This window comes from Exophiala spinifera (assembly GCF_000836115.1).
Source record: "Exophiala spinifera strain CBS 89968 unplaced genomic scaffold supercont1.4, whole genome shotgun sequence".
Taxonomy (NCBI): domain Eukaryota; kingdom Fungi; phylum Ascomycota; class Eurotiomycetes; order Chaetothyriales; family Herpotrichiellaceae; genus Exophiala; species Exophiala spinifera.
The window spans coordinates 1,297,036-1,321,811 of record NW_015622516.1 but is presented as its reverse complement, the minus strand read 5'-3'; the positions used below and the strand labels follow the sequence as shown (position 1 = coordinate 1,321,811).

General features: G+C 52.2%; 9 protein-coding genes across 9 annotated transcripts; 4 read left to right on the top strand and 5 right to left on the bottom strand.

The window, feature by feature from the left end:
• Positions 1 to 140: 140 nt before the first annotated feature.
• Positions 141 to 3,311, top strand: PV08_05678 (uncharacterized protein; the record flags this gene model as incomplete). Its single annotated transcript, XM_016380019.1, has 1 exon — positions 141 to 3,311. One exon carries the CDS (start codon positions 141 to 143, stop codon positions 3,309 to 3,311), a length of 3,171 nt encoding a protein of 1,056 aa, XP_016235846.1.
• Positions 3,312 to 3,998: 687 nt separating this feature from the next.
• Positions 3,999 to 6,283, bottom strand: PV08_05677 (uncharacterized protein; the record flags this gene model as incomplete). Its single annotated transcript, XM_016380018.1, has 5 exons — positions 3,999 to 4,121; positions 4,181 to 4,268; positions 4,335 to 4,632; positions 4,699 to 5,989; positions 6,056 to 6,283. The coding sequence occupies 5 exons, from the start codon at positions 6,281 to 6,283 to the stop codon at positions 3,999 to 4,001; spliced, it is 2,028 nt and encodes a 675-aa protein (XP_016235845.1).
• Positions 6,284 to 7,051: 768 nt separating this feature from the next.
• On the bottom strand, positions 7,052 to 8,067 carry PV08_05676 (uncharacterized protein; the record flags this gene model as incomplete). Its single annotated transcript, XM_016380017.1, has 3 exons — positions 7,052 to 7,500; positions 7,571 to 7,764; positions 7,823 to 8,067. The coding sequence occupies 3 exons, from the start codon at positions 8,065 to 8,067 to the stop codon at positions 7,052 to 7,054; spliced, it is 888 nt and encodes a 295-aa protein (XP_016235844.1).
• Positions 8,068 to 8,593: 526 nt separating this feature from the next.
• Positions 8,594 to 9,437, top strand: PV08_05675 (uncharacterized protein; the record flags this gene model as incomplete). The annotated part of the gene is made up of 2 exons (XM_016380016.1): positions 8,594 to 9,031; positions 9,090 to 9,437. The coding sequence occupies 2 exons, from the start codon at positions 8,594 to 8,596 to the stop codon at positions 9,435 to 9,437; spliced, it is 786 nt and encodes a 261-aa protein (XP_016235843.1).
• A 593-nt stretch (positions 9,438 to 10,030) lies between these two features.
• Positions 10,031 to 11,221, top strand: PV08_05674 (uncharacterized protein; the record flags this gene model as incomplete). The annotated part of the gene is made up of 1 exon (XM_016380015.1): positions 10,031 to 11,221. One exon carries the CDS (start codon positions 10,031 to 10,033, stop codon positions 11,219 to 11,221), a length of 1,191 nt encoding a protein of 396 aa, XP_016235842.1.
• Positions 11,222 to 11,771: 550 nt separating this feature from the next.
• On the top strand, positions 11,772 to 13,046 carry PV08_05673 (uncharacterized protein; the record flags this gene model as incomplete). Its single annotated transcript, XM_016380014.1, has 3 exons — positions 11,772 to 12,243; positions 12,425 to 12,813; positions 12,912 to 13,046. The coding sequence occupies 3 exons, from the start codon at positions 11,772 to 11,774 to the stop codon at positions 13,044 to 13,046; spliced, it is 996 nt and encodes a 331-aa protein (XP_016235841.1).
• Positions 13,047 to 14,456: 1,410 nt separating this feature from the next.
• PV08_05672 (uncharacterized protein) lies at positions 14,457 to 15,569 on the bottom strand (the record flags this gene model as incomplete). Its single annotated transcript, XM_016380013.1, has 1 exon — positions 14,457 to 15,569. One exon carries the CDS (start codon positions 15,567 to 15,569, stop codon positions 14,457 to 14,459), a length of 1,113 nt encoding a protein of 370 aa, XP_016235840.1.
• Positions 15,570 to 17,497: 1,928 nt separating this feature from the next.
• PV08_05671 (uncharacterized protein) lies at positions 17,498 to 19,005 on the bottom strand (the record flags this gene model as incomplete). The annotated part of the gene is made up of 2 exons (XM_016380012.1): positions 17,498 to 18,870; positions 18,951 to 19,005. The coding sequence occupies 2 exons, from the start codon at positions 19,003 to 19,005 to the stop codon at positions 17,498 to 17,500; spliced, it is 1,428 nt and encodes a 475-aa protein (XP_016235839.1).
• A 615-nt stretch (positions 19,006 to 19,620) lies between these two features.
• PV08_05670 (uncharacterized protein) lies at positions 19,621 to 24,242 on the bottom strand (the record flags this gene model as incomplete). The annotated part of the gene is made up of 2 exons (XM_016380011.1): positions 19,621 to 20,375; positions 20,423 to 24,242. 2 exons carry the CDS (start codon positions 24,240 to 24,242, stop codon positions 19,621 to 19,623), a joined length of 4,575 nt encoding a protein of 1,524 aa, XP_016235838.1.
• Positions 24,243 to 24,776: the final 534 nt, after the last annotated feature.

Sequence of the window (24,776 nt, the reverse complement as noted above, 5' to 3'; positions counted from 1 at the left end):
CGCAGCCCTTAAAGTGCATTTTCTCCGGTGGAGTACTACGTGCTTGATACGCCACTTCACATGGGAATTTGTTTGCTGACTTTCAGACCAGGGCATTTCTTGCACAAGCCCGTCTCCTCGCAACTTCGTCGCTCGCTCGAATGACTTCTACCTTGCAAGCGGAACTAAGGTTCACGCATATATTTGCTTCCAGTTGCCGCCTGTGCGCCCGCAGACAGTCGAGCAAAACACGCTCCTTTCACACCACACCTCGATTTCGTTCTCCGCAAGAAGCTTCGAACAGCGCTAGCCCTCCAGGCGGTCGTGGCAGCGACAATGACAAGAACATTGAAGATGCACGTACGGCAGCGACCAAGGGCCGGGCACTCCTAGAAGAGCAGAAGAAGTCTGTAGCAAGTTCAGCTGCTCACGAACCCTCCACTTCGGATAACGGCATCCCTTCGACTACGCCGAACTATTATGGGTCAGCGTCCAGGCGACGAATGCGCAATCGGGTGTCGAGCTCCGGCGATACTTTCTCAACGCCGCAATGGTTCGAAAACAGCAATATTCATTTGTATGGAGAAGAACATTTAGCACAGGGCACTCGCTCAAGGGTACAAAAGGTGGCTGCAGATCTGGTTACCGGTGAGCCCTTGGACAAACATCTTTCCCCAAGCTCGGATGGATCGCCTCCTCGATCACCTGGGGGAAGCGACAATCGATTTGAAAACCGCACTTCGTTGGACAACGATGAATCAGCACAAGCCGAAGATCCAAAGGATGTGAATCACCCTTCAGCATTGTCCAGGCCTGATGGACCTTTCCAGAAAAGATACTTCGTATTAGACGAGCAATATGAAGAGGTTATGCGAACTGCCCGAGGCCTTTTGCAGTTGCCCGGGGCGCATTCTCGTATCCAAGAAACTGAAGGATTAAGGGAACATCTACTGCTGCGGTACGCGGGCAAAGATGGTGACCTTTTGCTGGAGCACGTTGTTGAAGATCTCGCTCGTGACTTGGGCTGCGACCTCATGGGCCTGGATGCTCAGGATATTGCAAGCCTAATGGCGCAAGCGTCGGTGGATCCTGGTGTTATCAGCTCCAGCCGCATGTTCAGTTACGATGTTTACAATGATGCATTCTCCGATCCATCTGCAACAAGACGGCTTCGAGAATCCAAAGAAGAAGATGATGATTATGAGGAGGAAGAGATGGAGGTTGACGACTTATCAGGCCCATCCAATTCATCACCACTGGGAATGCCAGTCCTGATCGGCAAGCCCTTTCTTCCAGATCTCAAATCACTTTTCGGAAGTTCGGACCGCAGATCGAGTGAAGGCATGTTCGGACGACGATTGACCAAGATATTCTCCGAGGTACCAGGTTCGTCGGGAGGGAATTGGTCGAAGCAAGGTCTGAAAGCTGGGAGATTCCGTGAAACACCACAGATCTTTCCGTCTCTTCTGGCCAGCCTCTCGGAGCGGCAAAAGGTTTTAACTGGCCAGGATGTACAACAGGAAACCGATGGCGGTGAACGGAAGCAAGCTCTACAAAGATCGCGTGAAGCTGCAGCAAAGCAAAACGGACTACCCAAGAACGCTGTGATCGTCCACATCAAGGACCTTGAATCTATTCAGGAGACTTCTTTGGGCCTCGGATTCTTGCATGAACTATACAAGGACATTTCTCGACAGAGGAAACTGGGCGCACCTTTGCTTCTCATTGGGACCGACACCCTAAGAGAAGATTCCGATCCTTTGACAAAAGAGGGCATCAAAATCTTCCAACTCGGCGATCGAGATGAGATATCTCATAACATTGTCATCACCCCAGTGCTACCGAACACGACATCCAAGCTTGCGCTTCTTCACGATCGGAAACAACGAATTGCAACGATTAATATGAGACACCTGTGGGATTTGATGCGGAGGCAAAAGCCATCAGTCTTCGCCCATCTGGAACCTGGATTCTGGCGACGTGACTTTTTCAACCATCTTGCTCGTAGCGACAGATCGTATTTGGAAGCCCAGATCTGGAGTTACTCATATGTGCAAAGGTTGGCAACATACATTGCCGGCGCTGCTCCTCCAATTCAAGATATTCCTGGCATCACCGACAAAGCAGAACTACAGGAATCTCTTGCTGCTGTTCAGGGTCTCTCTGAGCCTGTCATAAGTGCCGCGATAGCCCACTTGAACCACAGCGACAAGACCAAGATGAGATGGGCGGAGAAGAACAGCGTCGAACTGAAGCTAGAAATTGGCGGTCGAACAGGTGCTTCCTCTGCCTCTCCCAAAGAAGACTCACGACTTGCGTCGATCCGAGCGACTGCATCAAAGTATGAAAAACGGCTCATGGGTGGTATCATTGAAGCCAAAAACATTTCCACAACATTCAACGATGTGCACATGCCTGTAGAGACGATCGACACTCTCCAAACCCTGACCACGTTGTCCTTGGTCAGACCTGACGCTTTCAAATATGGCGTCCTTGCATCGGACAAGATTCCAGGCCTGCTGCTCTACGGCCCACCCGGCACTGGTAAGACTTTGGCAGCCAAGGCGGTAGCCAAGGAGTCTGGTGCGACGATGCTAGAGGTCAGTGCGGCCGACATCAACGACATGTACGTGGGAGAAGGCGAAAAGAACGTCAAGGCATTGTTCAGCTTGGCCAAGAAGCTTTCACCGTGTGTGGTATTCCTGGACGAAGCCGATGCCATGTTCAGCGCACGAAGCAACCAGGGGCGTCGCGTAAGCCACCGTGAACTCCTGAATCAGTTCCTCAAAGAGTGGGACGGCATGAGCAACGACTCTGGCAGTGCCTTTATCATGGTGGCGACCAATCGGCCGATGGACCTGGACGATGCTGTCCTGCGTCGTCTCCCTCGTCGCCTGCTTGTCGACTTGCCCACCGAACCGGACCGATTGGAGATTCTGAAGATCCATCTTCGCCACGAGCAGCTGGCCGACGACGTCGACGTGGCCGACCTCGCTAAACGGACGCCTTTCTACTCTGGCTCGGATCTGAAGAACGTGGCCGTCGCTGCCGCGCTCAACTGTGTCCGTGAAGAGAACGACCTTGCCAAACAACATCAGGGCGATGAACCGTATCAACATGCCGGTCGACGGACTTTGGCGAAGAGACATTTCGACAAGGCCCTTGAAGACATCTCGGCCAGTATCTCGGAGGATATGAGTTCGCTACGCGACATCAAGAAATTCGATGAGCAATTTGGTGATAAGCGTGGGAAGAAGAAGAAGATACCCAAGCTCGGCTTTCCTACAAGAGATGAAGACGCGAGTCGTGATACGAGAAAGGTCAGAGATTAGAGATTGAAGCTCTCGGGAGTGTTATGCTATGGTCCTTCAGGGTTGAGTGAACCGTGCCTCGCCTTCCCTAGCTAGCCCAGGCGAGTAGCTCGCCGACGAAGAAAGGGAAAGGGAACTATACTATAGACTGCAATGTAAAATGTGCTTCCAAATACTTCCAGCACTAACAAATGTACCTACCTATGTAGGTAGTCAAGAACGAAAACTTAGACTTCAGGAATACGAGTGGATATATGTTGGCTTTGCATAATTCAGCCTCATTACGATTCGATAATTCAAGGTCTCGATCTTTGAGATGTCGTCCTCAGTCCAAGATCGAAAGAGAGAGATGGAGAGAGAGAGGGGGGGAGGGGGGAAGGAGTACGGCTCTCGAACTTCACATTACCATGTACTCATCCACCTAGGTAGTGTCGTCACGCCCTCAACTTTCTGCATCTCCCAAAGTAATAGTATAGCTAAGGATCGGGAATACTTGTTTTCGAGTGCTACGACAATCTACTTCTCTCCACGCCGGTACCAACCACATTAGTGAGAGCGTTGGCGTGGGGTCGGTTTCTCCTTGATGGAATTGTTGCCCTTTCCTCGACGTGGGTGCAGGGGGCTCACGAGGCCTCTTCGCACTCTGGAGACGATCTACGGACGAGCAACTTCCATCCTTGTTCGTGATCAACGATGCACTGCGCTCGACTATACAGCTGTGGTATAGTCAAAGTCCCGACTCCTCACGATCGGAGTGCCTTCATCAGCCGCCCACGGATCAAAGGCCTGAAGGTCATACTCGTCCACAAAGAGGTCGAAGTCTTGCGTACACTGTTTTTCTTACGCGTCAGAAGAAGATTCAACGTGAAGTCGACGGTCAATCCACTTACCACAGAGCCCAGCATTTCCATCTCGTCGTTGAGGAATGACTCCGGGAGGCTTGTGATGGTCCCTTCCACTTCACCACCGGAAATCTGGCTAATATCACATGTCAGTGTGTGACGACCTGGAAACCCTGCGTGCGGCGCGATATGGAAGACCTACTCGGAGGCGAGGACAGATCCTGCAGGATTTGGACCGTTGCTCCTTGTCGGCTTGCGTATTGAGCCAAGGATAATCATGATCCTTGTGATCCTCTCGACGGCCTCCGAATTGAAAAACGAGGACCGGTCCGTCCACAACCTCGTCTTGACCAGACCAAGTACCATGGTGAGCAGGTAGTATTCGTTGAGTCCCTTTGCGAGAATGGTGATGCGGCTTTCCATCATCGATAACACATCCTCGGCCATAGAAATGTAGCACTCGGCTAAGCCTGATCCAGGATATACCGTCGCAACAGATGCTTGACTCATTAGTGGCTTCCTTCACGACTGGCCAGAAAGTCTACTTGGGGGAGGGGGCGGCTTACCGGAATCCTCGTGTCTCAGGTATAGTTCATGGCAAACAGTCATGGCGGCTTGAAACTGATAGGTATCACAGCCAGATCGGGGGAGAATCCCGTTATCCACAAGGGTTTTGAATTGACTTAGGATGCTTGTCGCTGCCTCCAGTCTCGCTCGCCGTGAGTGGCAAGACTCAGGAAAATGTTCGCTCTGGTTGGCAAAGCGCATATGGAGTAGAACCAGCTGGTGGCGAAGTAAGATATCTAACATCGATCTTACATACAAAGGCCTCTGCGTCTGCCACTCTTCTGTGACCGAACCGACGATCCAGGTCAATGGAATTTCCCTCAGCGCTTTCATGACCTCCTTATCAAGAGAAAATACCTCGTCAAATTGGGACCCAACTGCTTTGTGCGGATAGTTGTTAATCAGAGCGCATATTCTCAATCGAAGTCCTAATGAGCGGTAAGCAACTGCTTGAGAAGAGGTGTCTGTAAGAGATTGGAGAGGCAATGCTACTGGGGCCTCTGTTGCCGACTCGTAAATTGCATCATCGTTTATGTTCAATGGAGCCCTCGAGTCGAAATCGTCCTCTCGTATACTAGGTGGCATTCCGCGTTCTATTGCGGCTTGAAGATCAAGCTCGACAACAGTAGCCCAAATGCGACGACGCATTTCTCGATAGAAAACGGTAATGTTGGCTCGACCATCCGGTTCCCTGTGGTACCCGGCAGCCATTGCCGACCTTAACAACGCACCTGTCGCTGTCCAGTTCTCGTTTCTTTGAATGTTATTTGCTCTTTTTGCAATTACCAGAAGGCAGTTGGTCGCCATCATCGAGAGACGACGAAATAGCGGTCTTGTTGTGTTTGAGGAGATCCAAGATTCACAAGCTTGTATCCATGTAGTTGCCGCCTGGCGGGTTGCCATGCTTTTGTCCCCGATTTTCAGATCCCACCTCAGAAGTTCACGGCAACTTAGCGCCGTCGCCATCGCTAGCAAGAATTGAGCGACGGAAGCAGTCTGTACTGTTTGCGGATTGTTCCAGTACCGTTTGTATGTCTCGATAAAAGTGGGAATATGGATAACGCGATGTGTGGCTTCGAAACGGGTGATGTACATGCTAATCAACTCGTCCGCTACTTCTCGGGCAGGGATCAGGCTCTTTATGTGGAGGTCAGACACCACGCTGGCGCTGTCTAATTGAAATTTTAGGCCATGGGCATTGACTTTTAAGGACTGGATTTCGTCTCGGAGCCTATTGATGCTTGGGCACTGTGCCTTAAGTCTCTGGATGTAGGGTCGTAGTTCGTCAAACTAGTAAGTTTATGAACAAAGATTAGCACGGTGGTGGACAAATATAGACTAGCATGGTAGGGATACCTGCTGATAGAAATTTCGGTGATAGGTATGCCCATAGAACCTGGTGAGGAGATCTTCTCCTTTGTAGATTGTTACCTCTTCGGTCTGTATCTTTTCTGCTTCTTCGTCTTGTATATGACTTGATGGCTTAAGTGATTGTAATGAGGTTGCTGTTGTCGTCTCCGTTTCCGTCGTCCGAGAGTAGGTTGGCACCCCATCCTCAGTGGCTGTATCCGTGGAGCTACCCATAACCTCTGTCAGGCCTGGGAGTTTTTCGATGGCGACCGAAGTGCGAAGCGCAACTTCACGGTAAATGCAGTCATGCGGATGGCCTCTTCTTCTGCATCTCTCGCAAGCCGGAAACTCACGACCGCACTTTAGTTTTCGTCGGTGGCAAGGAAGACAAGCAAGAGCTGGACGCCGTCGTTTCTTAGCTCTTGTTTCCGTTACAGGAGTCTGTACGATGTTGGTTTGATGTTCCATTATTCTCGGATCCCGGGAAACAATTCCAAAGCGAGTGAGGCTATTAACCAAGCGATAAATATCGAGCAGGAACTTCCTTTTCTCGAATTAGTAGCAGCTTCGTGACGAGGGCCTCTTAGTAATGCAGCCAGTGTGTCATAACCTTGACCTTGAATCGCAGGATGGAACTTGCGGATATCCTCGGTAAAAGACGCCCTTTCGACGGCGGACGAGAATACGCTATTCTCCACAGGAGTCTAATGCATCTCCGAGCTGTTGAGCTGATAAGTTTTCCTGGGGATCTCCAACGGGGAATTTCAGCAAATCTAGAAAACGAAGAAGGTCAAAAGCTCCAATGCGAAGAAACTTCGGACGAGGGAGCAATGCCCTCGGCTTATTCGGCTTTTGTTGACCAACAGAATAACGGTGCTGGCGATGACTTCTCGGACATTTCAAGTATGTAAGCAGTTTGCTATTAGAATGCCGATAGGCCCTTAGTACTTGACGCTATCCCGTTTTCTTCTACGAAACCTTACGCAGGATCCGGGGGTACTGTTAAGTGGGTCGTTTCTTAATCCGGAAGTCATAGTTCACTTCCCATTGCACGCCACTCTCCGTCCCTCGTGCGCCCCGCCCTTTCATTGCCTCTGGTGTCGGGGGCTCAAAGCGGATAATCAAGTCATTTTTGACCGCATAGACAGAATCCCGGTTGAGATATGCGTCGTCGCTAGGAAAGACCTGGGTGACAAGTCGGCGGTGTGTTTCGCTCTCCACCATGAAGTGTATATGTGCTGCCCTGAATGGAGAGCGGTCCATGAGTTTCAGAATATCTCCTGCTGGCCCGTCGTACGGGACAGGATAGGGTATCGGCTTGATGCAATAAAAATCGTATCGACCGTCCTCGTCTGCGTGGAATATACCACGCATGTTTCCATCGGGCTGAGATGGATCCTGTTGATCATACAACCCGTTCGCCGCGCATTCCCATACATTCAACTCGGCGCCTGTGGACTGTCAATCCCGGATGCTCCTCAAACAAGTGAAGTAATGCGCTCAAGTCATTCTCCTACTCACCAGCAACTGGCTTTCCGCTGTCAGCGTCAAGGATACGACCATGGTACCAAGTGACCTCGCCACCGAGGTACTTCTGGATGATGCTGTCTCCGTTCTCGTATCTGGGTGCATCAGCTCGATAGAACGGACCCAATATGCAGGTATTGGTTGACGTTTGTTCGGCAAGAATTTTGTGGGTGATCTCGTCCACGAGTCTGGCCGGTAGGTTAGACGATCCTTTGACAATCAGTCTCCTGGGTGCCAAATGCTCACGCTTCCACTCCGAGACAATCAGAAACAAGTAATGTCTCGTTTCTTTTCGCATCACTCATGCGTCCTGCCCGATTGAGAGCATCCAGTCCAACATAAAGCTCTTCGGTTGTAAGGTTAACCTCGCGACAGACTGCATGGAGGTGACGGATTAAAGAAGTCAGAATCTCTTTCGCGCGCACGGGAGCGGCAGGACCGAAGGAAGCGAGGACTGAGGCCGTAAACGGCTCATCTTCAGGATATGACATGACGGGAGACTTTGAGAGGGCTCAAGACAAAAGACTGTGACCCTAAAGGGAGCAGTTCAAGGCTCTAACAGGTTCTTGGGCAACCACAGAGGGCGTTCAGGAGTTTACCTGTTTGCTCCTTTTAAATGTCCAGAGGAGATATGCGAGCTTCCTCGACGGAACCGTGACTGACTTTGCTGTGTCAAGATTGTCCTACAGTAGGCTCTACGACGAAAAGCAGTACTCACGTCGGCTTTTGAGGCAGCTTTGTAATTTCCCGAGCTCCTCGGACATTGAATTGTGGGTGATTCTAAGTCTCCTCCCGCTTCCGTTGTGTCTCCACGGGGAATCCAGACAGCCAAAAGTCCGACGCATCGCATCCGCTGTGTGACCAGGGGTCACACCGTCAAGTCTTGATATCCACGAGAAATATCTACGAATCTCTATAACTTAATTTTTCTTCTTACCTGGAGAAATAAACTTTCGAGCAAAGTAAAACCCGTTGCAATCACCTCGAAATACCTCAGTTTCGTCTGCCTGCGCGAAGATGTCGATCGTCAACGGACCAGTGTCCAGTAACCCTGTCATTGTTGTTGTTCCTGCCTCATTCTCTCCCCCAAGCCTTTACACGGGGTTGGTTGAGGCATTGGGCCGCCATGGCTACGAAACAATTGTGATTGATCTTCCTTCCGTTGGCAATCGCAGGCGATTCTCAGCTGCAACAATGGCCGAGGACGCAGACCACATCAAGTCCCTCACCAGCAAGTTGGCCGATGAGGACAAAGAAATCATCCTTGTCATGCACTCATATGGGGGCATATGTGGTACCGAAAGCTCAAAGGGTGTCACAAAGGCGGAGCGTGTGCTATCCCAGGCAAAAGGGGGTATTATTCGGCTTTTCTACATCAGCTCCCCTGTTCCAGGAGTGGGAGGTTCGATAGCAACACAGATGGGCGAGAATATGCCCGAATTCATTAAGATCGATGTGAGTATAACGGAGCATTATAGCCGGGCCAGCTTAGCTAATTCTGTCTCGCTTCCAGGGCGATTATATGGTCCCCGAACCAGACGGTTGTGCTCAAACAAATTTCTCGGATCTGCGCCCAGAAGAGGGAGTGGAATTTGCTAGGATGATGCTCCCACATTCGAGGATCAGCTTCACTGGGACACTTTCCCATTCAGGCTACCATAACGTTCCGGTGTCATACCTAGTCTGTAAGGAGGACCTAGCAGTACCGCCACAGGTTCAAGAGGCTGTTATCAGGCAAATAGAGGCGGAGAGTGGCCGTAAAGTCGATGTTCATACTTGTCAAGCTGGCCACTTTCCCACCATCAGTCGTGTCGAAGAGGTTTCTCGTGCTATCAGACGCGCAATAGGAGAGGTGCTGTGATAGACATAGAGCCACAGAATATGAATACCATCTTTACACGATCAGAGGCCACAAGTTATGATCTTCCGGACTACTTACGAGCGGTTTGTTGCTTCAGAATCGCGGGCTATAATTAGGCCTTATGCCTTGTAACAAGTTTCCCGGAAGCAATAGGAGAGCTGCTTGAAATTAGAGACAGCTGGACAGAACTCTGAAGCTTGCCTGCTATCACAAGGTGTGCTTGTGACATACGCAGTGACACCTGAGCCCAGTCACCCAGCTGAAAAGAAAAATCGAGAGGACGCAGATTGAAATCCTAGATATTCGGACATTTCATGTGGACTGAGAAATGTCCGAGCCGACGTGAGAGAGGGGACTCCATGGGCTCGTTGTTCTTACGTTCGTGCCGGGTCAAACCTACGTCGTGGGGGAATGGAAGTCCATTCGGCCACCGGATTTCAGTAAAGGACATGCAGGTGCACTTTCCGAACGTCTCGGATGTCGATGAGAGTCAACCTGATATAAAGCAAGAGCCCTCCACAGAGCGGTGAGATCAGCTTGGGTCTTGTCAGGGGGTAAGAATCCAAAAACAGCCAAATCATCTACTCCAGACTATGTTGAAGAAAAATATTATCATCATCGGCGCGGGCCCGTCTGGCCTTACTCTTGCTGCGCTCTTACAACATCACTCAATTCCCTTCACTCTATACGAGCGTGAACCAAATATAAGCTCTCGGTTCCAGGGAGGATCACTTGACTTGCACCCCGAATCAGGCCAACGTGCTCTCCGGACTGCTGGCCTTGAAGCTTCTTTCAAGAAGCACGCCAGGTACCATGACCAGGACTATCGATTCATGGACAAACATGCGAAAGATTGGCTCTTCCACCAGGCTCCTCCTGACGCGGAAGGTCGACCTGAAATTGACCGTTCGGAGCTGAGGAAAATCTTGATCGACGCCATTGATCCTGAGAATCTCAAATGGGGTCACCATATTTCCAAAATCACGAAAACAGCCGACGGAAAGTATGAGGTCCATTTCGAGAATCACGATACCTCAGCAGTGGGCGATCTGATTGTCGGTGCCGACGGGACATGGTCAAAAGTACGAACACTATTGACGGCAACGCGACCGGTGTATACGGGCTTGACGGTGATCGACTGTCGCATCTCAAACTTGGACAAGAAATTTCCTGAACTCGGTAAATTCATCGGCCGAGGAACCGTGTTTGCGCTCAGTGACGGCAGCGGCATTTTCATGCAGCGCAACGGAGACGACAGTCTCCGGGTCTATCCATGCTTGAAGGTGCCGGAGAAGTGGGCGTTCGAGAGCGGTATTGACTGGACAGACCAGAAGAATGCCACAAAGATGCTGTTGGAAGATGTCTACAGCGATTGGGATGGTCGTCTGAAAGAAGTAATCCTGAGCCTTGACCCCAAATGGAACCCGAGGGCTCAGTACAGGATGCCACTGGGTATGCGCTACGAGACAAAACCCGGACTCACACTGATAGGAGATTCAATGCATGTCATGTCGTGGTTCGCTGGCGAAGGGGCCAACCTTGCCATGTTGGATGCGCTGGATCTTTTCCTCTGTATTCAAAAAGACCCGGCAGATTTGGTCACTGCAGTGCGCAACTATGAAGAGCGAGTCATGGGACGCGCGGATAGTACCAACAAGATGTCCCAGGATCTTCTCGAAGAGGCCATGGCGGATGACTCGCCTCGCGCATATGTTGAATCCATGTCCAAGGCAATGGATATCTGGTTTGCCGATGGGCGATTGCTGGAAGACGTCGAACTGTGAGGTTCATCGTCCCTGTGGATACCTTCCGAATGGGGAGATGTTGCCGAGACTTGTCATCACGTCCACCTGAGTAAAAAGACGCCGAATTTGTCAGTTTAAAGTCTTCTGTAAATATTGTAGGGACTGGAGAGCAGATAGTAGTGTGTCAAGAAAGCGATTGAGAGTCTCTATGGCATCGAAAGACACTTCCTACGAAACGATGAAAATACTCGGAGGGACAACTTAACACAGCTTTGCTGAGTTGGCAATAACAAGTCCCAACTCTTCGTAAACTCGGAATGTTCTGTCTGCGCCAACTAGTGGAATACTTTGCATTCCCCAGGTTCGGGTCACCTGGTATGGAGTCCGGCGTGAAAACCACGGAAAGCTTTTTGTCACTCGGACAATGCACTCGGCCATTTTCTTCCAACTTCGGAGTAAGAGTAAGTGTGGGACTACCGATTTCGGTCTTGCTGAGTATTTATTTAGTCAAACAACAAGAAGACGAAACAGATGTGTCGCTCCTAAGTGTGAGCGTCTTATTTCCCCGACCTTCCGCTACGTCCTGACGATGTCCGGCGGCGTCGCTCCAACTGCGAATCACGAGGGCGACTTCTCAAGCTGTGAGGCTGCAATGGAGTCACCCGACGTGAGATCTCTCGTTGAGGCCGTTGTGATTGTCACCGGGGGCTCAAACGGCATCGGAGCGGAGACGGTCAGACACTTCGTGTCTCACGGCTCGAAAGTGATGATAGCTGATCTTGAATCCACGGCCAAAGATGCCGAAGTGCTCGTTGCCTCTCTGTCGCACCCCGAAAAGGCCATCTTCCATCCTACGAATGTTCTATGTTGGGAAGACATGAAAACCTTGTTCAAGAAAACTATTGAATACCACGGGCGGATAGACATCGTCATCGCCAACGCCGGAATAATGGAAACCAAGAGCGTCTTTGACCTGGGATCGGTCGACAGCGAGGGAGAACTGCAGGAATCAATCGAAGGGTTCAGAGTCTTGGATGTCAACCTCAAAGGGACACTGAATAGTAAGTAATAAGAGAGTCATCCAATAATCTAACCGCCCAAGTTGGCTTGCACACACACACACACACACACACACACATTGTTCTTTTTATTCTCCCCCAAAGATTTCAAGACGTTTTCATTTTATTTAGCGAAGAGGAGACTGCTGACGTTTCCCCGGGCTCTGCTGGATGAAACCCACAGCGTTAAGGCTGGCGATGTACCATATGCAGCGAAATCAGACTTGGTTCCACCAGACCTCTGCTGCTGCATCTTCCCCTTCCGCTTCTCCTTCTCGAGGGTCCATCGTCATCGTCACTTCGACCTCTGGGTATTTCGGCAGCAGCGGCGTCGGGGCTTACGTCGCGTCCAAGCACGGCCTGGTTGGCCTGCTCCGGTCGTCTCAGCTGGCCGCACGGGCCATCGGCGTGAAGGTGAACGCCGTGGCGCCATTCTACACTCCGACCCCAACCTTCTCGAAGAAGCTATCGGGGATGTGGGAAGCCGCAGGGCTGAAGGCGAACACGGTCGACGGCGTCGCCAACGCAATCGTACAAACATCTCTGGCTTCGACCAGCGGAAGATGTGTCCTCGTAAGAAAGACTCTTTGTTGCCAGAAAGAAGAAGAAAAAGTCCCCCGGTTTGTCACCGGTCGTTCGATGAGTTCTGAATCTGACCACTTGATAAATAGATCGCCGGAGGTGCTACAAAGGAGGTGGAGGCAGCCAGAACCGACCTGTTGTCGTTGTGGCTGGGTGAGAGCGTGGCTACAATTCTCCAGACTGCCGGAAAGGTATTCGCGGAGAAGGGCTATCCACTGAATTAACTACTTGTTGAACCATTCTGCCCCCGAAGGTGGTGGACCGTGTAAAAGTGTCTTCTGAGCATCTGGAACGTGGCACCGAGCCCGAAACACACGGCGGCCGCGGTGATTGCGGAGGCCACGGCGAATTGGTCGCCCAGGGCGGGAGGAGGAGGAGGAGGAGGAGGAGGAGGAGTGTGACGACGGTGAGAGTGCGGGCAGTGCCGTGTATAGATAGACGTACAATGCCAGTCCCGCGGCGACGAACGCCACACCGATCCAAGGGCGTGGGTCCATATGTTTCACGGTCTCCATGTGCAAGCACCTCCACAGAAGACGAAAGGACCGTCTGTAGGAGGAGTAGGTCGGCATCGGATGTCCTCTGACGATGAAGTCGTTGTCGCGCAGCCATTCTGGTATCTGATCCTTGGTCCCGATGGTCGGCCGGTGTGACTCCATGTTTAACTTTTCGCCTTTGGGTACACACACGCTTCTGGCGAGGCTAATTCAGCTCTCATTGGGGCCGCAACTGGCGCTTGGGAAGGTGGAAGAAAGTTTTCGACGGGGGATCTGGGCGTGGGTAACTCTCAAGTAGGCAGCCGAGGTGGCAAACGAAGACAGGCAGAAGAAGCAGGACTCGAAAGCATCGAGTACGAACTAAAAACAACCCAGGTGTTGTCCAAACGCAAAGGGCGCACAGAGAGAGAGAGACAAAGACGTTCTCTGTCATTGACCGAGTATATCACGTATCGACATCCTTCCCCCCTTTGTGAGGTCTAGACCTTACACGAGACGAGAAGAGGGGGATCGCAATGTCGACGCCTGTCGCTCACGCAAGGGGGTATCATTTTGTATCTTTATCCCTGAGGGACTTTCTTCTGCTTCTATCAACACATCGTATCGTATTATATCATATTATATCATGTTATATCATATCGTGGCGTACCGCATTGCATCACAATATGGCACATGTCGTTGTTCTCCTCTCGCGAGTGATTCGGACGGAAACAGTGTTTGTTGTTTCATCATATCTTCCGGCCTTTCCTTCTCCTGCTTCTCTCCTGGCAACACGCCCACGCTCCCTCGACGTCAGCCCAAGTATCGTACGCGCCTCTCTCTCTCTCTGTTTCTGTTTCTGTCTCTCTCTCTCTCTCTCTCGGTGTGTGTGTGTGTCTGTCTGTTTGTCCGTCTTTAGCGCTTCAGTGTCGACCTCCTCCAGACTGATGCGACGTCGCATGACTACAAGCTGCCCTTTGACTGAGGTGAGAGGGGTTACACCTGAGTATGACGCATCGGATCCAATCCGTCCGTGAATAACGGTTCGCTGCCTCGGCTCGTCTCGTCTCGTCGTTCATCGTATAGTGAAGTCCAAAAAAATATTTGCTGCCGCGAAGCAGGAAACGTACTTCCTGGCCCCGCTCTCATCACGCATCTTCATCCATGTCCATTGCCCCATATCATTGCTTCCTCCTCTTTACTCGGCCTCCTCCCGTAAACAACATAAACTCTCTGATAGGCATGTACAGCCTTGTTCTTGGCCGCCTTCCTCACCTCGGCAAGCATGACCTCAATCTCCTCGCGCGTCCACTCTAGGCCTTCGACCCCAAACAGTTTGTACGTGAAGCCAGGTAAGCCACTCAACCAATTCTCCAACCACCACGTGCCGATGTCCTTCAGATGCGGATCCTTCGGCCACGAACCCAGGGGGATCTTGCTGACGTGCTCGTGAATGTCCACAAAGCCAGCCTGTTCCATCCACGACTTGAGATGACTCGCGACCCGGACGGGGCGTGGAGGGTCGAGGGCCCTGGCGGCGGCTCGGTGTAGATTGTCGTCCCAGACCTTCAGCGGCCACCTGTCGGGGATGGTGTTGTCGTCGCTCACGGGGGTCGGGTGGAGTTCCTGGATCTCCATCCAGCCGGTGCCGGGGGTGATGTACCTCCTCGCGGTGCGGATCATGTCGCGGTAAGAAACGAGGCTCCCCGCGAGGAAGCGGGCGTGGCAGAAGTCGACGCTGTCCAAGGGCCGGAGCCAGTCGTCGTCGCTGCAGTCTTGGATCTCAAAACAGACATTGCTCGGGACGTCGACGGGCTGGACGGCGGACAGGTCGATGCCAGTGATTTCCGCGTGCGGTAGGATGTTCGAGTCGGCCAGTTCGATGGGCCACTGCCCGGTGCCGGTGCCCAGGTCGAGGACGTTGTAGACATTGTCGGGATGGAGCGGGGCGAAGAAGAGTCGGTGGTGGAGACGGTTGAATATTTCGTGTTGGTCGTCGAGACGAGTCGATTCGTCCTCGTCGTTGGGGAAGAGATAACTGCCTTCTTTGTATCGATGGTAGCGGCGGCCCCAGAACATGGGGTAGTCTAGAACACTGGCATGGAGAGACCGAGTGTCGAAGCTGGCCTCGTCCGACAGTGCGGAGTTTGAGTCGGGGTCCATGGGTGAATCCATGGATTGGGTAGTGGTGACGGCCGATATCGCTGTTGTGGTGGTGTTTGTGAAAACTGACGGTGCAATGGTGTCGGCATCAGATCCAGCATCGGACATGCCTCGTTCAGGCGGCGATGGGTGCGAAAGAGAGGACTGTCAAGGTTGAGAGAATGAGATTGGGGCCATGGAAAAAGAAAAGGAAGCGGACCTTGAGGGGATTAGAGGGGGAATGTAGGATCTGGACGGGCCTGTTGAGGACGTACGGCAAGTCAAGGGAATCCAGCTGGCCTTACGACCCGAGGGCATGGGACAAGACGACCGAGACAAGCCACCAGAGAGTCTGTTGAATCTGAGTCGACTGATCTGTGAAACTCAAAACTCTAGGTCAGCTAAGGAATGCGGAACGGGAAAGGGAAAGGGAAAGGGACAAGTGCAACAGGAGACGGGGGGCGGTCGATGGTGTTGAAACTAACGTCGACTAATCAAGCTTACACTCCGTACTGTAGAGTCAATTTAGTATTGTAACAGGGCCGTCGGGAGGCTCTTCAGTAGTGTCCTTTTTTCTTTTAAAGTTTTATTGTTTCGTTTTTGGGATTTTGCAGAGTCTTTGGTCTGTTTTTCATTTAGTGTACGAGTACGAGTACGAGGTGAAGAGAGAGGGTGGCGACAGGAGCCGAGATTTTTCTAAGGTAATACGGATACAACAAGTTCGGGTGCAGGGGACAGTGAGAGTGAGAGTGACTGGGGAGAGGGAGATGCAAATGCTCAGTCCTCTAAGTCAGAGGTACCTGAGGTGGCACTCCGTATCTGTGTATCTGTATAGCACGATGATATTGTGAGATTCCTACGCCATGTACATTCATGCCCGTACCATGCATTCTCTGCCCTCCACGCTCTGTACCACCGCCAAATGATGCTCCGTCACGGATGGTCCTTTGTTCCCACTGCGTGCAACAAACACATCACACATGGGACGCCTGACCCGGCGCTGTGGTTCTGTGGCTCCAACCGACCACCCTCGCTTAGGTTTAGATATTGTACAGTACTCTGTGTAACAGTGCAAGGTCCAGTCCTGCAGTCCATCCTCTCTGCTCGCCTCCTCCACGCCTCCTCACCGCTTCTCTCATTCTCGGCGTCTTCGCAACCCTGATCCATCCCCTATCTTTTGAGAGAAGCACCCCTGACGAGCTAGCCTGGTCCTTTTGCAGCCCACGCCCTCATCGCGCCCTCCCCGGCCGATGTTACACTGCTTGTCTAGACTGATGCGGCGGTTGGGACAAAGAGCATCCACACCGGAACACTCGATCCTCTCCTCCCTGCGATGCCACTGGCATAACTACCGGTGGTTCTTACCGACTCGCTCTCCGCGGTACAGATCAGGTCTCCCTAGCTTTACCTCCTTCACCTATCTATCTATCCAATTATTACTAGGTACTTGAAGGAACTGGAGCCATGATGCACCTTGAGTTGACCATGCTTGATGCCGAGTACTAAACACCAAATACGTACAGTATGTACCGAGTACCGGGGCGCCTTACAGGTAGGTGGTGAACACTAAACGCCGAGGATCACGGAGTACTAGTTAACTAGTTAGACATGGCTCTCTCTAAAGTAGCTACTCATACCTACTCATACCTACTCATACCCAAGTTATCTATCGTTCACACGAGACTCTTTTGTATTCGTTCCCCCATTTTCTTTCATAATCTCCATACGCACAAAAACAAAAAAAAAGGTTCACTGCCCAACCGAGCCTTGTCACCCCCCTATTATTTTTTGACTCCAGTCCACTCATTCTCCTAAGGAGCCACAGACTCAACGTAATGTACCTATGTACTCCGTAGACACAAGGACGATCTGGGCGACAAGGCAAAGGCCACCGACACCGAGTACCTACCTACTCGTACCGTGTACGCCTCGTAAGTGCAAAGAGGTAAAATAACGAAACCCACGCCGCCGTCGTCGTCGCCGTAGTCATGATGATTGCTCTCTAATCGTTGCTTGCCACTGTGAATCTCCCCACCATTGCATAACTCATGCTAGCCTCATTTACACCGCTTTTCGACGATACCCGGCCCATGTTCTTCGTATTCCTTTTTCGAAATCCACATTTGATGAAACGTACCCAGACTGGCCACGATGCTGCCGCCGATCCAGCTGCCAAACTTCCTCTCCACCGCCATGCCCGACGCCTGGATCCTGACCCGAGAGCTCGGGTACATCTTGCTGAGCTCCTGCTGCATGCGGTCTGGCAGTCCGCGGATCAGCGACCCGGCCCCCGTGATGACCACGTTGGACAGCAGGAACGGCCGCACGTCGACGTCCACCTGGCCCAGAGACGCCTTGACCAGGCCGGGGACCGTATGTTTTTCTTCCGGCGCCGGGTACTCGTCGTTTTCCTGCCCTTGCGCCGGCGCCGTCGCAGGGTAGTGGCACTGTGGGTCAAACATGGTCTCGACGATCCTGAACCGCTCGCTCGAAAACGTCTGGTTGTAGCCGTCGGGGAACTCGAACGGCTGCGCGTACTGCATGTCCCGCGCCAGCGCCTCGCCCTGTCCCCGGAACGCCATGTTCGGGTTGGTCCACGCCTGCAGCGCAATCTCCTTGAACTCCAGCACGACCTTGTCCTCCTGGTACCGTCGGAAGCTTGCGTCTGGGTGCTTGAAGCCTTCCGGGAACGTCTTCAGGATTGCGTTGGCGGCCTGGCCCGCGTCGACCGGCTGCTTGGACTGCACCATGTAGTGCGGCGTGATGCTGATGTCGTTGCTGGCCGCGAGCATGTTCCGGACCTGCTGGCTGAGGTAGTTGCCGCCGATGTTGGCCCGCGTCACGCCCTTTTTCAGAATCATCCCGTCGTGCACCGGCGTCACCGACACCTGCGTCGCGCCAAAATCAATCACCAGTGCCGTCGGCCGCCCAGCAGCGAACGCGCCCATCACGCCCGTCTTGCCCAGGTAGAATGCCGGCGCGCCCCACGACTCCAGCGCCATCTCGACACACTTCTCGCGCGACTTCGTCGGGTTCCACGACGGTTCCGTCATGAACAGCGGGTGGTCCTCCAGGCACCGTTCCGTGTCGACCGCCTCAGCCATAGCCTTTTGCAGATCCGGAACTGCCTTGGGGTCGTTCAGCCATTCTTGGAGCGCCCGGTTCGGTCGGACCCCGGTGAGTTTGTGTGCGAATGTGTACTTCCACAGCGCCTCGGCCGCGTCCCAGTCTTCCACGATTCCATCCTTGTTCAGCGGGTTTTTAATCTCGACTCCTTCGCGTGGGACATCGATGACATGGTCGCCGAACAGTCGTTCCGATCCTGTAGATGCGTAGTATGAAGGGACGATCGATTTGGGGGTGTCTTCGCCGGCGAATCCGGCGCGCACGCTTGAGAATCCCGGGTCGAGAACCAGCGCAGAAACTTCGTCTGTAGCGAGTCATCAGTACACATCCAAAGCGTCGCAGTCTTGTTCCACTGCGCCATGGTTGAGAATGTTCGTTTCATACCACCAGCATACTCGGCCGCTTTGGGCTCATCGCGTGAAGTCAGTGTGCTCGCCATGGCGCCAAAAACTCCACAGAGTAATATCAAAAGTTGAGCGGACTTGGACTGAAGTCACGTATCATGTCGCGATTTGTTGTTATGGACATGCACCGCAGTCTTGTCAAAGTCAAGAGTATTGGAGAACAAGACGAAGAATGCCAAGCCACGTCTGGGACGGACTCAAAAGTCGCCGATCCAAGGTGCGCCAGAGCCGCCTCTACTACGGATACCAAGGTACATAATGTGTACCTTAGGTACAGAATGTGTTCCTTAGGTACAGTACCTCCAGGGATCTATACATATGAATACCTCAACATCCCTCATGTAGTCGCAGACAGAAACCATACTTTGATATTTTGACCGAATTCTTAGGTCTTTGATCTTGTAAGGCACCTATGTTCAGCGTACGATACTCGACTGCGTACAATATTCGATTACCCGGGTCACGAATGACACAAGACTGTGGTAACCTCTACCGGTTTCATTCATTTCATAATGCGTCCTCAGTCCAGGATATCCTCATGCCGGATACAGTTGGCCAACCGTGATGCAAGAGTGCTGCATCTTGACATTCTCCAGGATTCAAACGCCCGCAAACAATGACGATTCAAAAGACTCCAACCCATTCCAATTCTACCTCTTCGCCGGGTGAAAGCTCAATTCGTCATTGTCCGGGTTGGCTCGAAGCTCCTGAACAGGAAGATCATCCTCATCGTCGTCCATGACTCCCGGAACCTCGGGAGGTGGGGCGCTCTCCCTCGTGGTGCGGGTTGAGAAATCTTCTCCATGGATGGGATCACTGAAAATGCCCTCTTCATCCAACGCTGGGAGACTGGGTGCAGGGCTCCCGGTATCGCCTTCGACCCGAGTACTGTCATTCGAGCTTCCCTTATCACCAAACATGCCGTCCTCCGACGGCGCCGGTGCCTGAGTCTGGCCAATGCGGTCGAAGCTCCAAGATGGCTGGGAAAAAGGATACTCCATTGAGACGCCTTCGTCCTCGGGATAGCCTGGCAGCTCATCCCCCGGCAGTACTGGCCCGATCAGTCTCGACTGACTTGCGCTGACGGCTAGTAGATCTTGATCCTGATTGTCCTCGTCCATGGCCGAGCCACCCACTCCCACGTGGTGAGTTCGACCTACTGCGAAAGCGCTCGACAACCCAGAGTGGGAGGAGTCGCCGAGACGCCGACCTTCCCCCGAAACGGGCGAAGAGTCCCTCGAGGTTTCAGGCATTTCAGAGTCGGCTTCTGCATCGTTCTGAGAGTCCAGTAGTTCCTCTAGTTGCTCCCCGCCTAAAGGGTGATCGGATCGCCGACGGTAAAACAAGAGATAGGCGGCACCGGTGATAACAGCTCTTGGGTCGGTCTTGGACGACACATGCGAATCTGAGGGTAATCAGCAGAGGTCAACCAGGTAGAAGATGTATGCTTACCGTTGTATTCGTACCAACCATTATTGAAGAAGTTCTTCGCATATGCCGTGTAATGACCACCACCAAGCCCGCCGTAATGATTGTCCACCGCGATTAGATCATAAAGCAAGCTTTTGCCGTCTTGCTGATCCCTTACCATGCTGGACAAGTCCAAGCCTTCAATCGGATAGTCGACTTTAACTTCTAACTTGTCACGGAAGTTCCTGTTGGAACTGAACCGTTTGAGGTGCATAACGAGGATGTCGGGCGCCTTCCACAACTCGAACATTTTTTCAGCTCGTCGGTGCTCCTTACACCGAGGACAATACCATGCGTTCTGCTCAGACAGGGTTTCGGATTTTCCATACTCGTTCAAGCAGTCCTCCAATGTGATTCCGTGTTTTCTTCGGCTTGATCGCTGTGCACGGCGAGCGACCAAGTCGGCGTCATGAAGCAACTCAGGGTTCTTCCAGGTTGCCACCCCGCGCAGATCTTCCTCATCGTCCTCAGAACCATTAAATAATGCGTCGTATGCCTCTTGGCTCCAGTCTAAAACAATAGCCTCACCTGGTCGAACCAATCCCTGGCCTTGAGATTTCGGCACAGGCTGGGGAGGAGGGGGTGGTGTTCGACGAGGAACGCGCTTGCCCAAAGCCTTGTTGCGTTTTTGCTGCCTCTGAGCCTTTCTCGATTTTGGATTTCTGCCCTTTACGAAGTCACGAGGGGAAGGCAAATCAGTGTCCGAATCCACCTCCACAGCCATTTGTAGCACACGATCAGGGTTCGATCCAGAATCAGAGCCGTTACTGTCATCTGCATTTTCTTCATGTTCAATGTCGGCAAGATCGTCGTCGCTGGTGATAGACTCGCTGTCGCCATTGGTATGACTAGAAAACCGCCGGGACTTGAGACTTCTAGATCCCACATTGGGGATTCGTGATTCGATCGCCTCATACTCTTGTGTCTCCGAAATGTTATTCCAGCCGGTCGGTATGCCTTCGCCTGTAGCGGCGACATGAATAGAGAAGAGCTGTCGCAGTCCTCGAGAAATTGACGATTTTTCTTGCAAACTCTGGGTGCTGCTCCCCCCTGGTGAGTCGACATTTGGTTCCGGACCTTGACTGACATCGCGCATCGAAACATCTACAAGACCATCTTCCCCTTGGACAGACGAATCGATCGGAAGGTTAGAACCAGAACTTGACACGTCATCAGCCATCATCACTGTGTCGGAGCCCTCTGGAGTGGTATCGTTTTGTTCCGACTCGATTTTGTCATCTTCATAGAGACCCCTTGTAGTCATGCTGCTCACATTGTCGAGGATTTTCTTCAATACGCCGTCATACGTTGACCTGTCTTCGCGACTGAGCACCACATACGTGGGCTGGCCGAAGAAGGGCTTGGAGCCAATTCTCGACCCTGAGTTCTTGACGAGTCTGTTGTACACTGGTACGAGTAAACGGTCGGCTGCCGGGCTAGTCTCACCGACCAAGTCATCATCTGATTCCCGAGAGTTTAGTGAATAAAGCGAGAATTTCTTGGCTTTGTTCGGGTTATAATTGGTCGGAACGCTCTCCAACTCATAACAACAAATGGTGTCTCCATTCTGAATATTGGCTTCTGAGATGACGGTGTTGTTGTTGAAAATCTTGTAGATTTTGTTCTTGTATGATTCAGCGATGAGCAGGCGATTCACGTCAGCTTTGGTCCTTGAACCAATGAATTCCTTCAGCCCTTTGATACTGGCATGCTTGTCGATCTCTACATCAATCCGGATAGGGCGATTACCATATGGAAAGAACAAAATCTCTTTCTGCCAATTGTTCTCGATCGGTAGCTGGAGGGTGAGGTTGTTAAAGGGGTCGAAGATGATGCTAACCTTCTGGCATACTGGGCATGTGAGGGTTGACTTGTACATTCCCGCGAAGAGATCCGTGATTACCGAGTCGTTTCTCGCCTTGTAGATCTCCCAATTCTTGTCCGCGAACTCTTTCAGCGCTGCAAAGTCGTGCACCATCTCATCTGTGGAATCAGGTTTCTCAATGTAAGGTTTCTTGTGGATGCGGTTGAGATCTTCTTGCAGGCCGTCCAGAAGGAAAAGAAGGAACTCCTGAGAGTCTTGCTGTTGGTAACCGGAAAAGCTTGGACCGTACTTCCCAATGATACTCTTGAACCTGCTTGGATTCGTTGAGCTTGCATTCTCGTCATAGATCTGATGCAAAAGGTTGGCATATGCCCTGGCAACCTCTCCGTGATGACCCAAGGGGTTATCCACATTAAGGTCCCTCTTCCATTGATCATGTAAGAAATACTGGGTCAATTCTTCAACACTGCGTATACATTGTAGAGCCGAGTTCATGTAACAGGTGTTGCCCAGATTGCTCAATCCCGTGATCCCGCGTGGCCTTCCGTCCCTCTTCTGTCGACCCCTAGTCATCATGCTCGGTGCAGGACTCGACCTGCCACTGGGGGTCAGGGCGCTTGCAGTCTTTTTGAGACCTTTGCTCAGACTCAATCGCACACTGTCACTTGGCCAATCTTCTTTGCCGGATTTTTGCTCCTCCAACACGATCACATCATCCCTTCCGAATCCAAGGAAGCCCAAGGTAGACGACCCATTGTACTTGGGATCTGCGGTCAAGTCTTGCTGCTGCACTTGTTCGCGTTGCTCGCCCACTATCAACGCAGCAAATGAGTTGACGTCGAGAAGCATCTTGTCGCCTGCGCTGGCCACTATCTCGGCGCCAGGTGCGGGAGAAGCACTTCTCGAAGCTGCGGGGGTAAGGATCCCGGAGGCCGTGGAGCTTTTAAGACCACCGAGGATCCTCCATACCCGAACTTTCGTGTTTATGTTGATGCGTAGTAGCTGCTTTCCAGCCTTCAACCATTGCATGAAGGGCATTTTCTTGGAAGCCAACAACCGTGGGGGTGGTAGATCCTTCTCACGCTGAGTCTGTGCGGTGTGTTCAGCTGGGACCTTCAAGAACGAGAAGATCGGCGGGTTCAGTTCCCAGACAATGTGCGGAGCACTAGGTGGTACGCTCTCGTCAATGGCATAGCGTGCTATGACAGGCGAGTCTTTTGCGAGCCCATACCAGGAAATGACCATGTCCCAAGCTTCTTGTGGAAGGATCACAAAGTCGTCGCTGAGAGTTAGGCCTGGCCGGAGAGGAACATACGGTTCTCCTCCTTGGTCCAAAAGTCGGCCGGATTCTTCAATGACCATTGCAAGGTCGGAGCAGTCCACAGGCCCAACTTCACCTTCAGTGGCAGACTTGTCGATCTTTCCGGCCTCGCCAGCATGTGAGCTGCGGGCTTGGACTCTCTGGTACCATTTTTTAGATAAGACGTAGCCTTTCTGACCGTCATAAAGCTCTTTGTCAATCAACTGGGTAACTTTGGCGATTTGTTCGTCAATTGGAGGGATTAAAGCCTCGGAAACAGAAGCATCGGTGTTCAGAGAGGTAGCTGCAGTTGACTGGTTTGACGGGCTGGGGATGAGAGAGTCGAAGTTGGAACTGCCACTTTTATCGGACGCAGCTTGTTGACTTGCTCTGGGGTTGCTTGCGTGAGTCAGACTGTTCGTCAAAGACTTGTCGCGGTGTCTTAGTCCCAGGTCTGGCTGTTTCGCCTTGGTGTTCAAATTCTGCGCCGAATCCTGGCCAAATGGCGTCGTCCCCGTCGACTCAGCCTCCCCCATCTCTACGTCGCTCGGGTAGGTCTCTCGGTCTTGAGCTCCCATATCGGACGCCGGTCTCTTTACAGCTGGTGATGCAGATCGCAGATGCCTGCCGGAATCATCCTCGGACTGTGAAAGTTGTTGTTTTTGGGAAGCGGGCATGTCCCGAGGGCAGGCTCGGAGGGTCGGGAAAGGATGAAATCCGTCAGCAACTATGCCGGTACCATGGGTTGCAAGGATGGAGGGGGAGGGAAGAGGCGAGGACGAAGGCGAGGCTATGAGAATTGAAGTTACGACGAAACGTCAGGTGGTGGGCCTGTTTAATAGTCGCCGCCCTCAGTCAGTCGCAGTTGAGTGCGCAGTCCGGTCAGGGCCAAAATGAATTGGGTGCAAAGGCAATCTGACGGCTAGGAGGTAAAATGAAAGCGAGGCGAGACACACTGTGGACGACAGTGACTCTCCAGAATATGACTACGTTGCTATGTGACTGAAAGCAGGAGGATGTCGTTGGGTGCCTTTTTGACGCTGTTGAAAATCTGTTAGACTCTCTGTGAAGTCTTCTGCCAAATGCACCCAAAACGGACAGGCGCCGGCTTCCGCTGCGCTGCGTCACTCTGACTTGTCGCGCCGCAGCCTTCTTCCCCGTCCTTTGGTACTTTGGTAGACGACGCAGGGCCACTTCTTGATTGCTGTCGT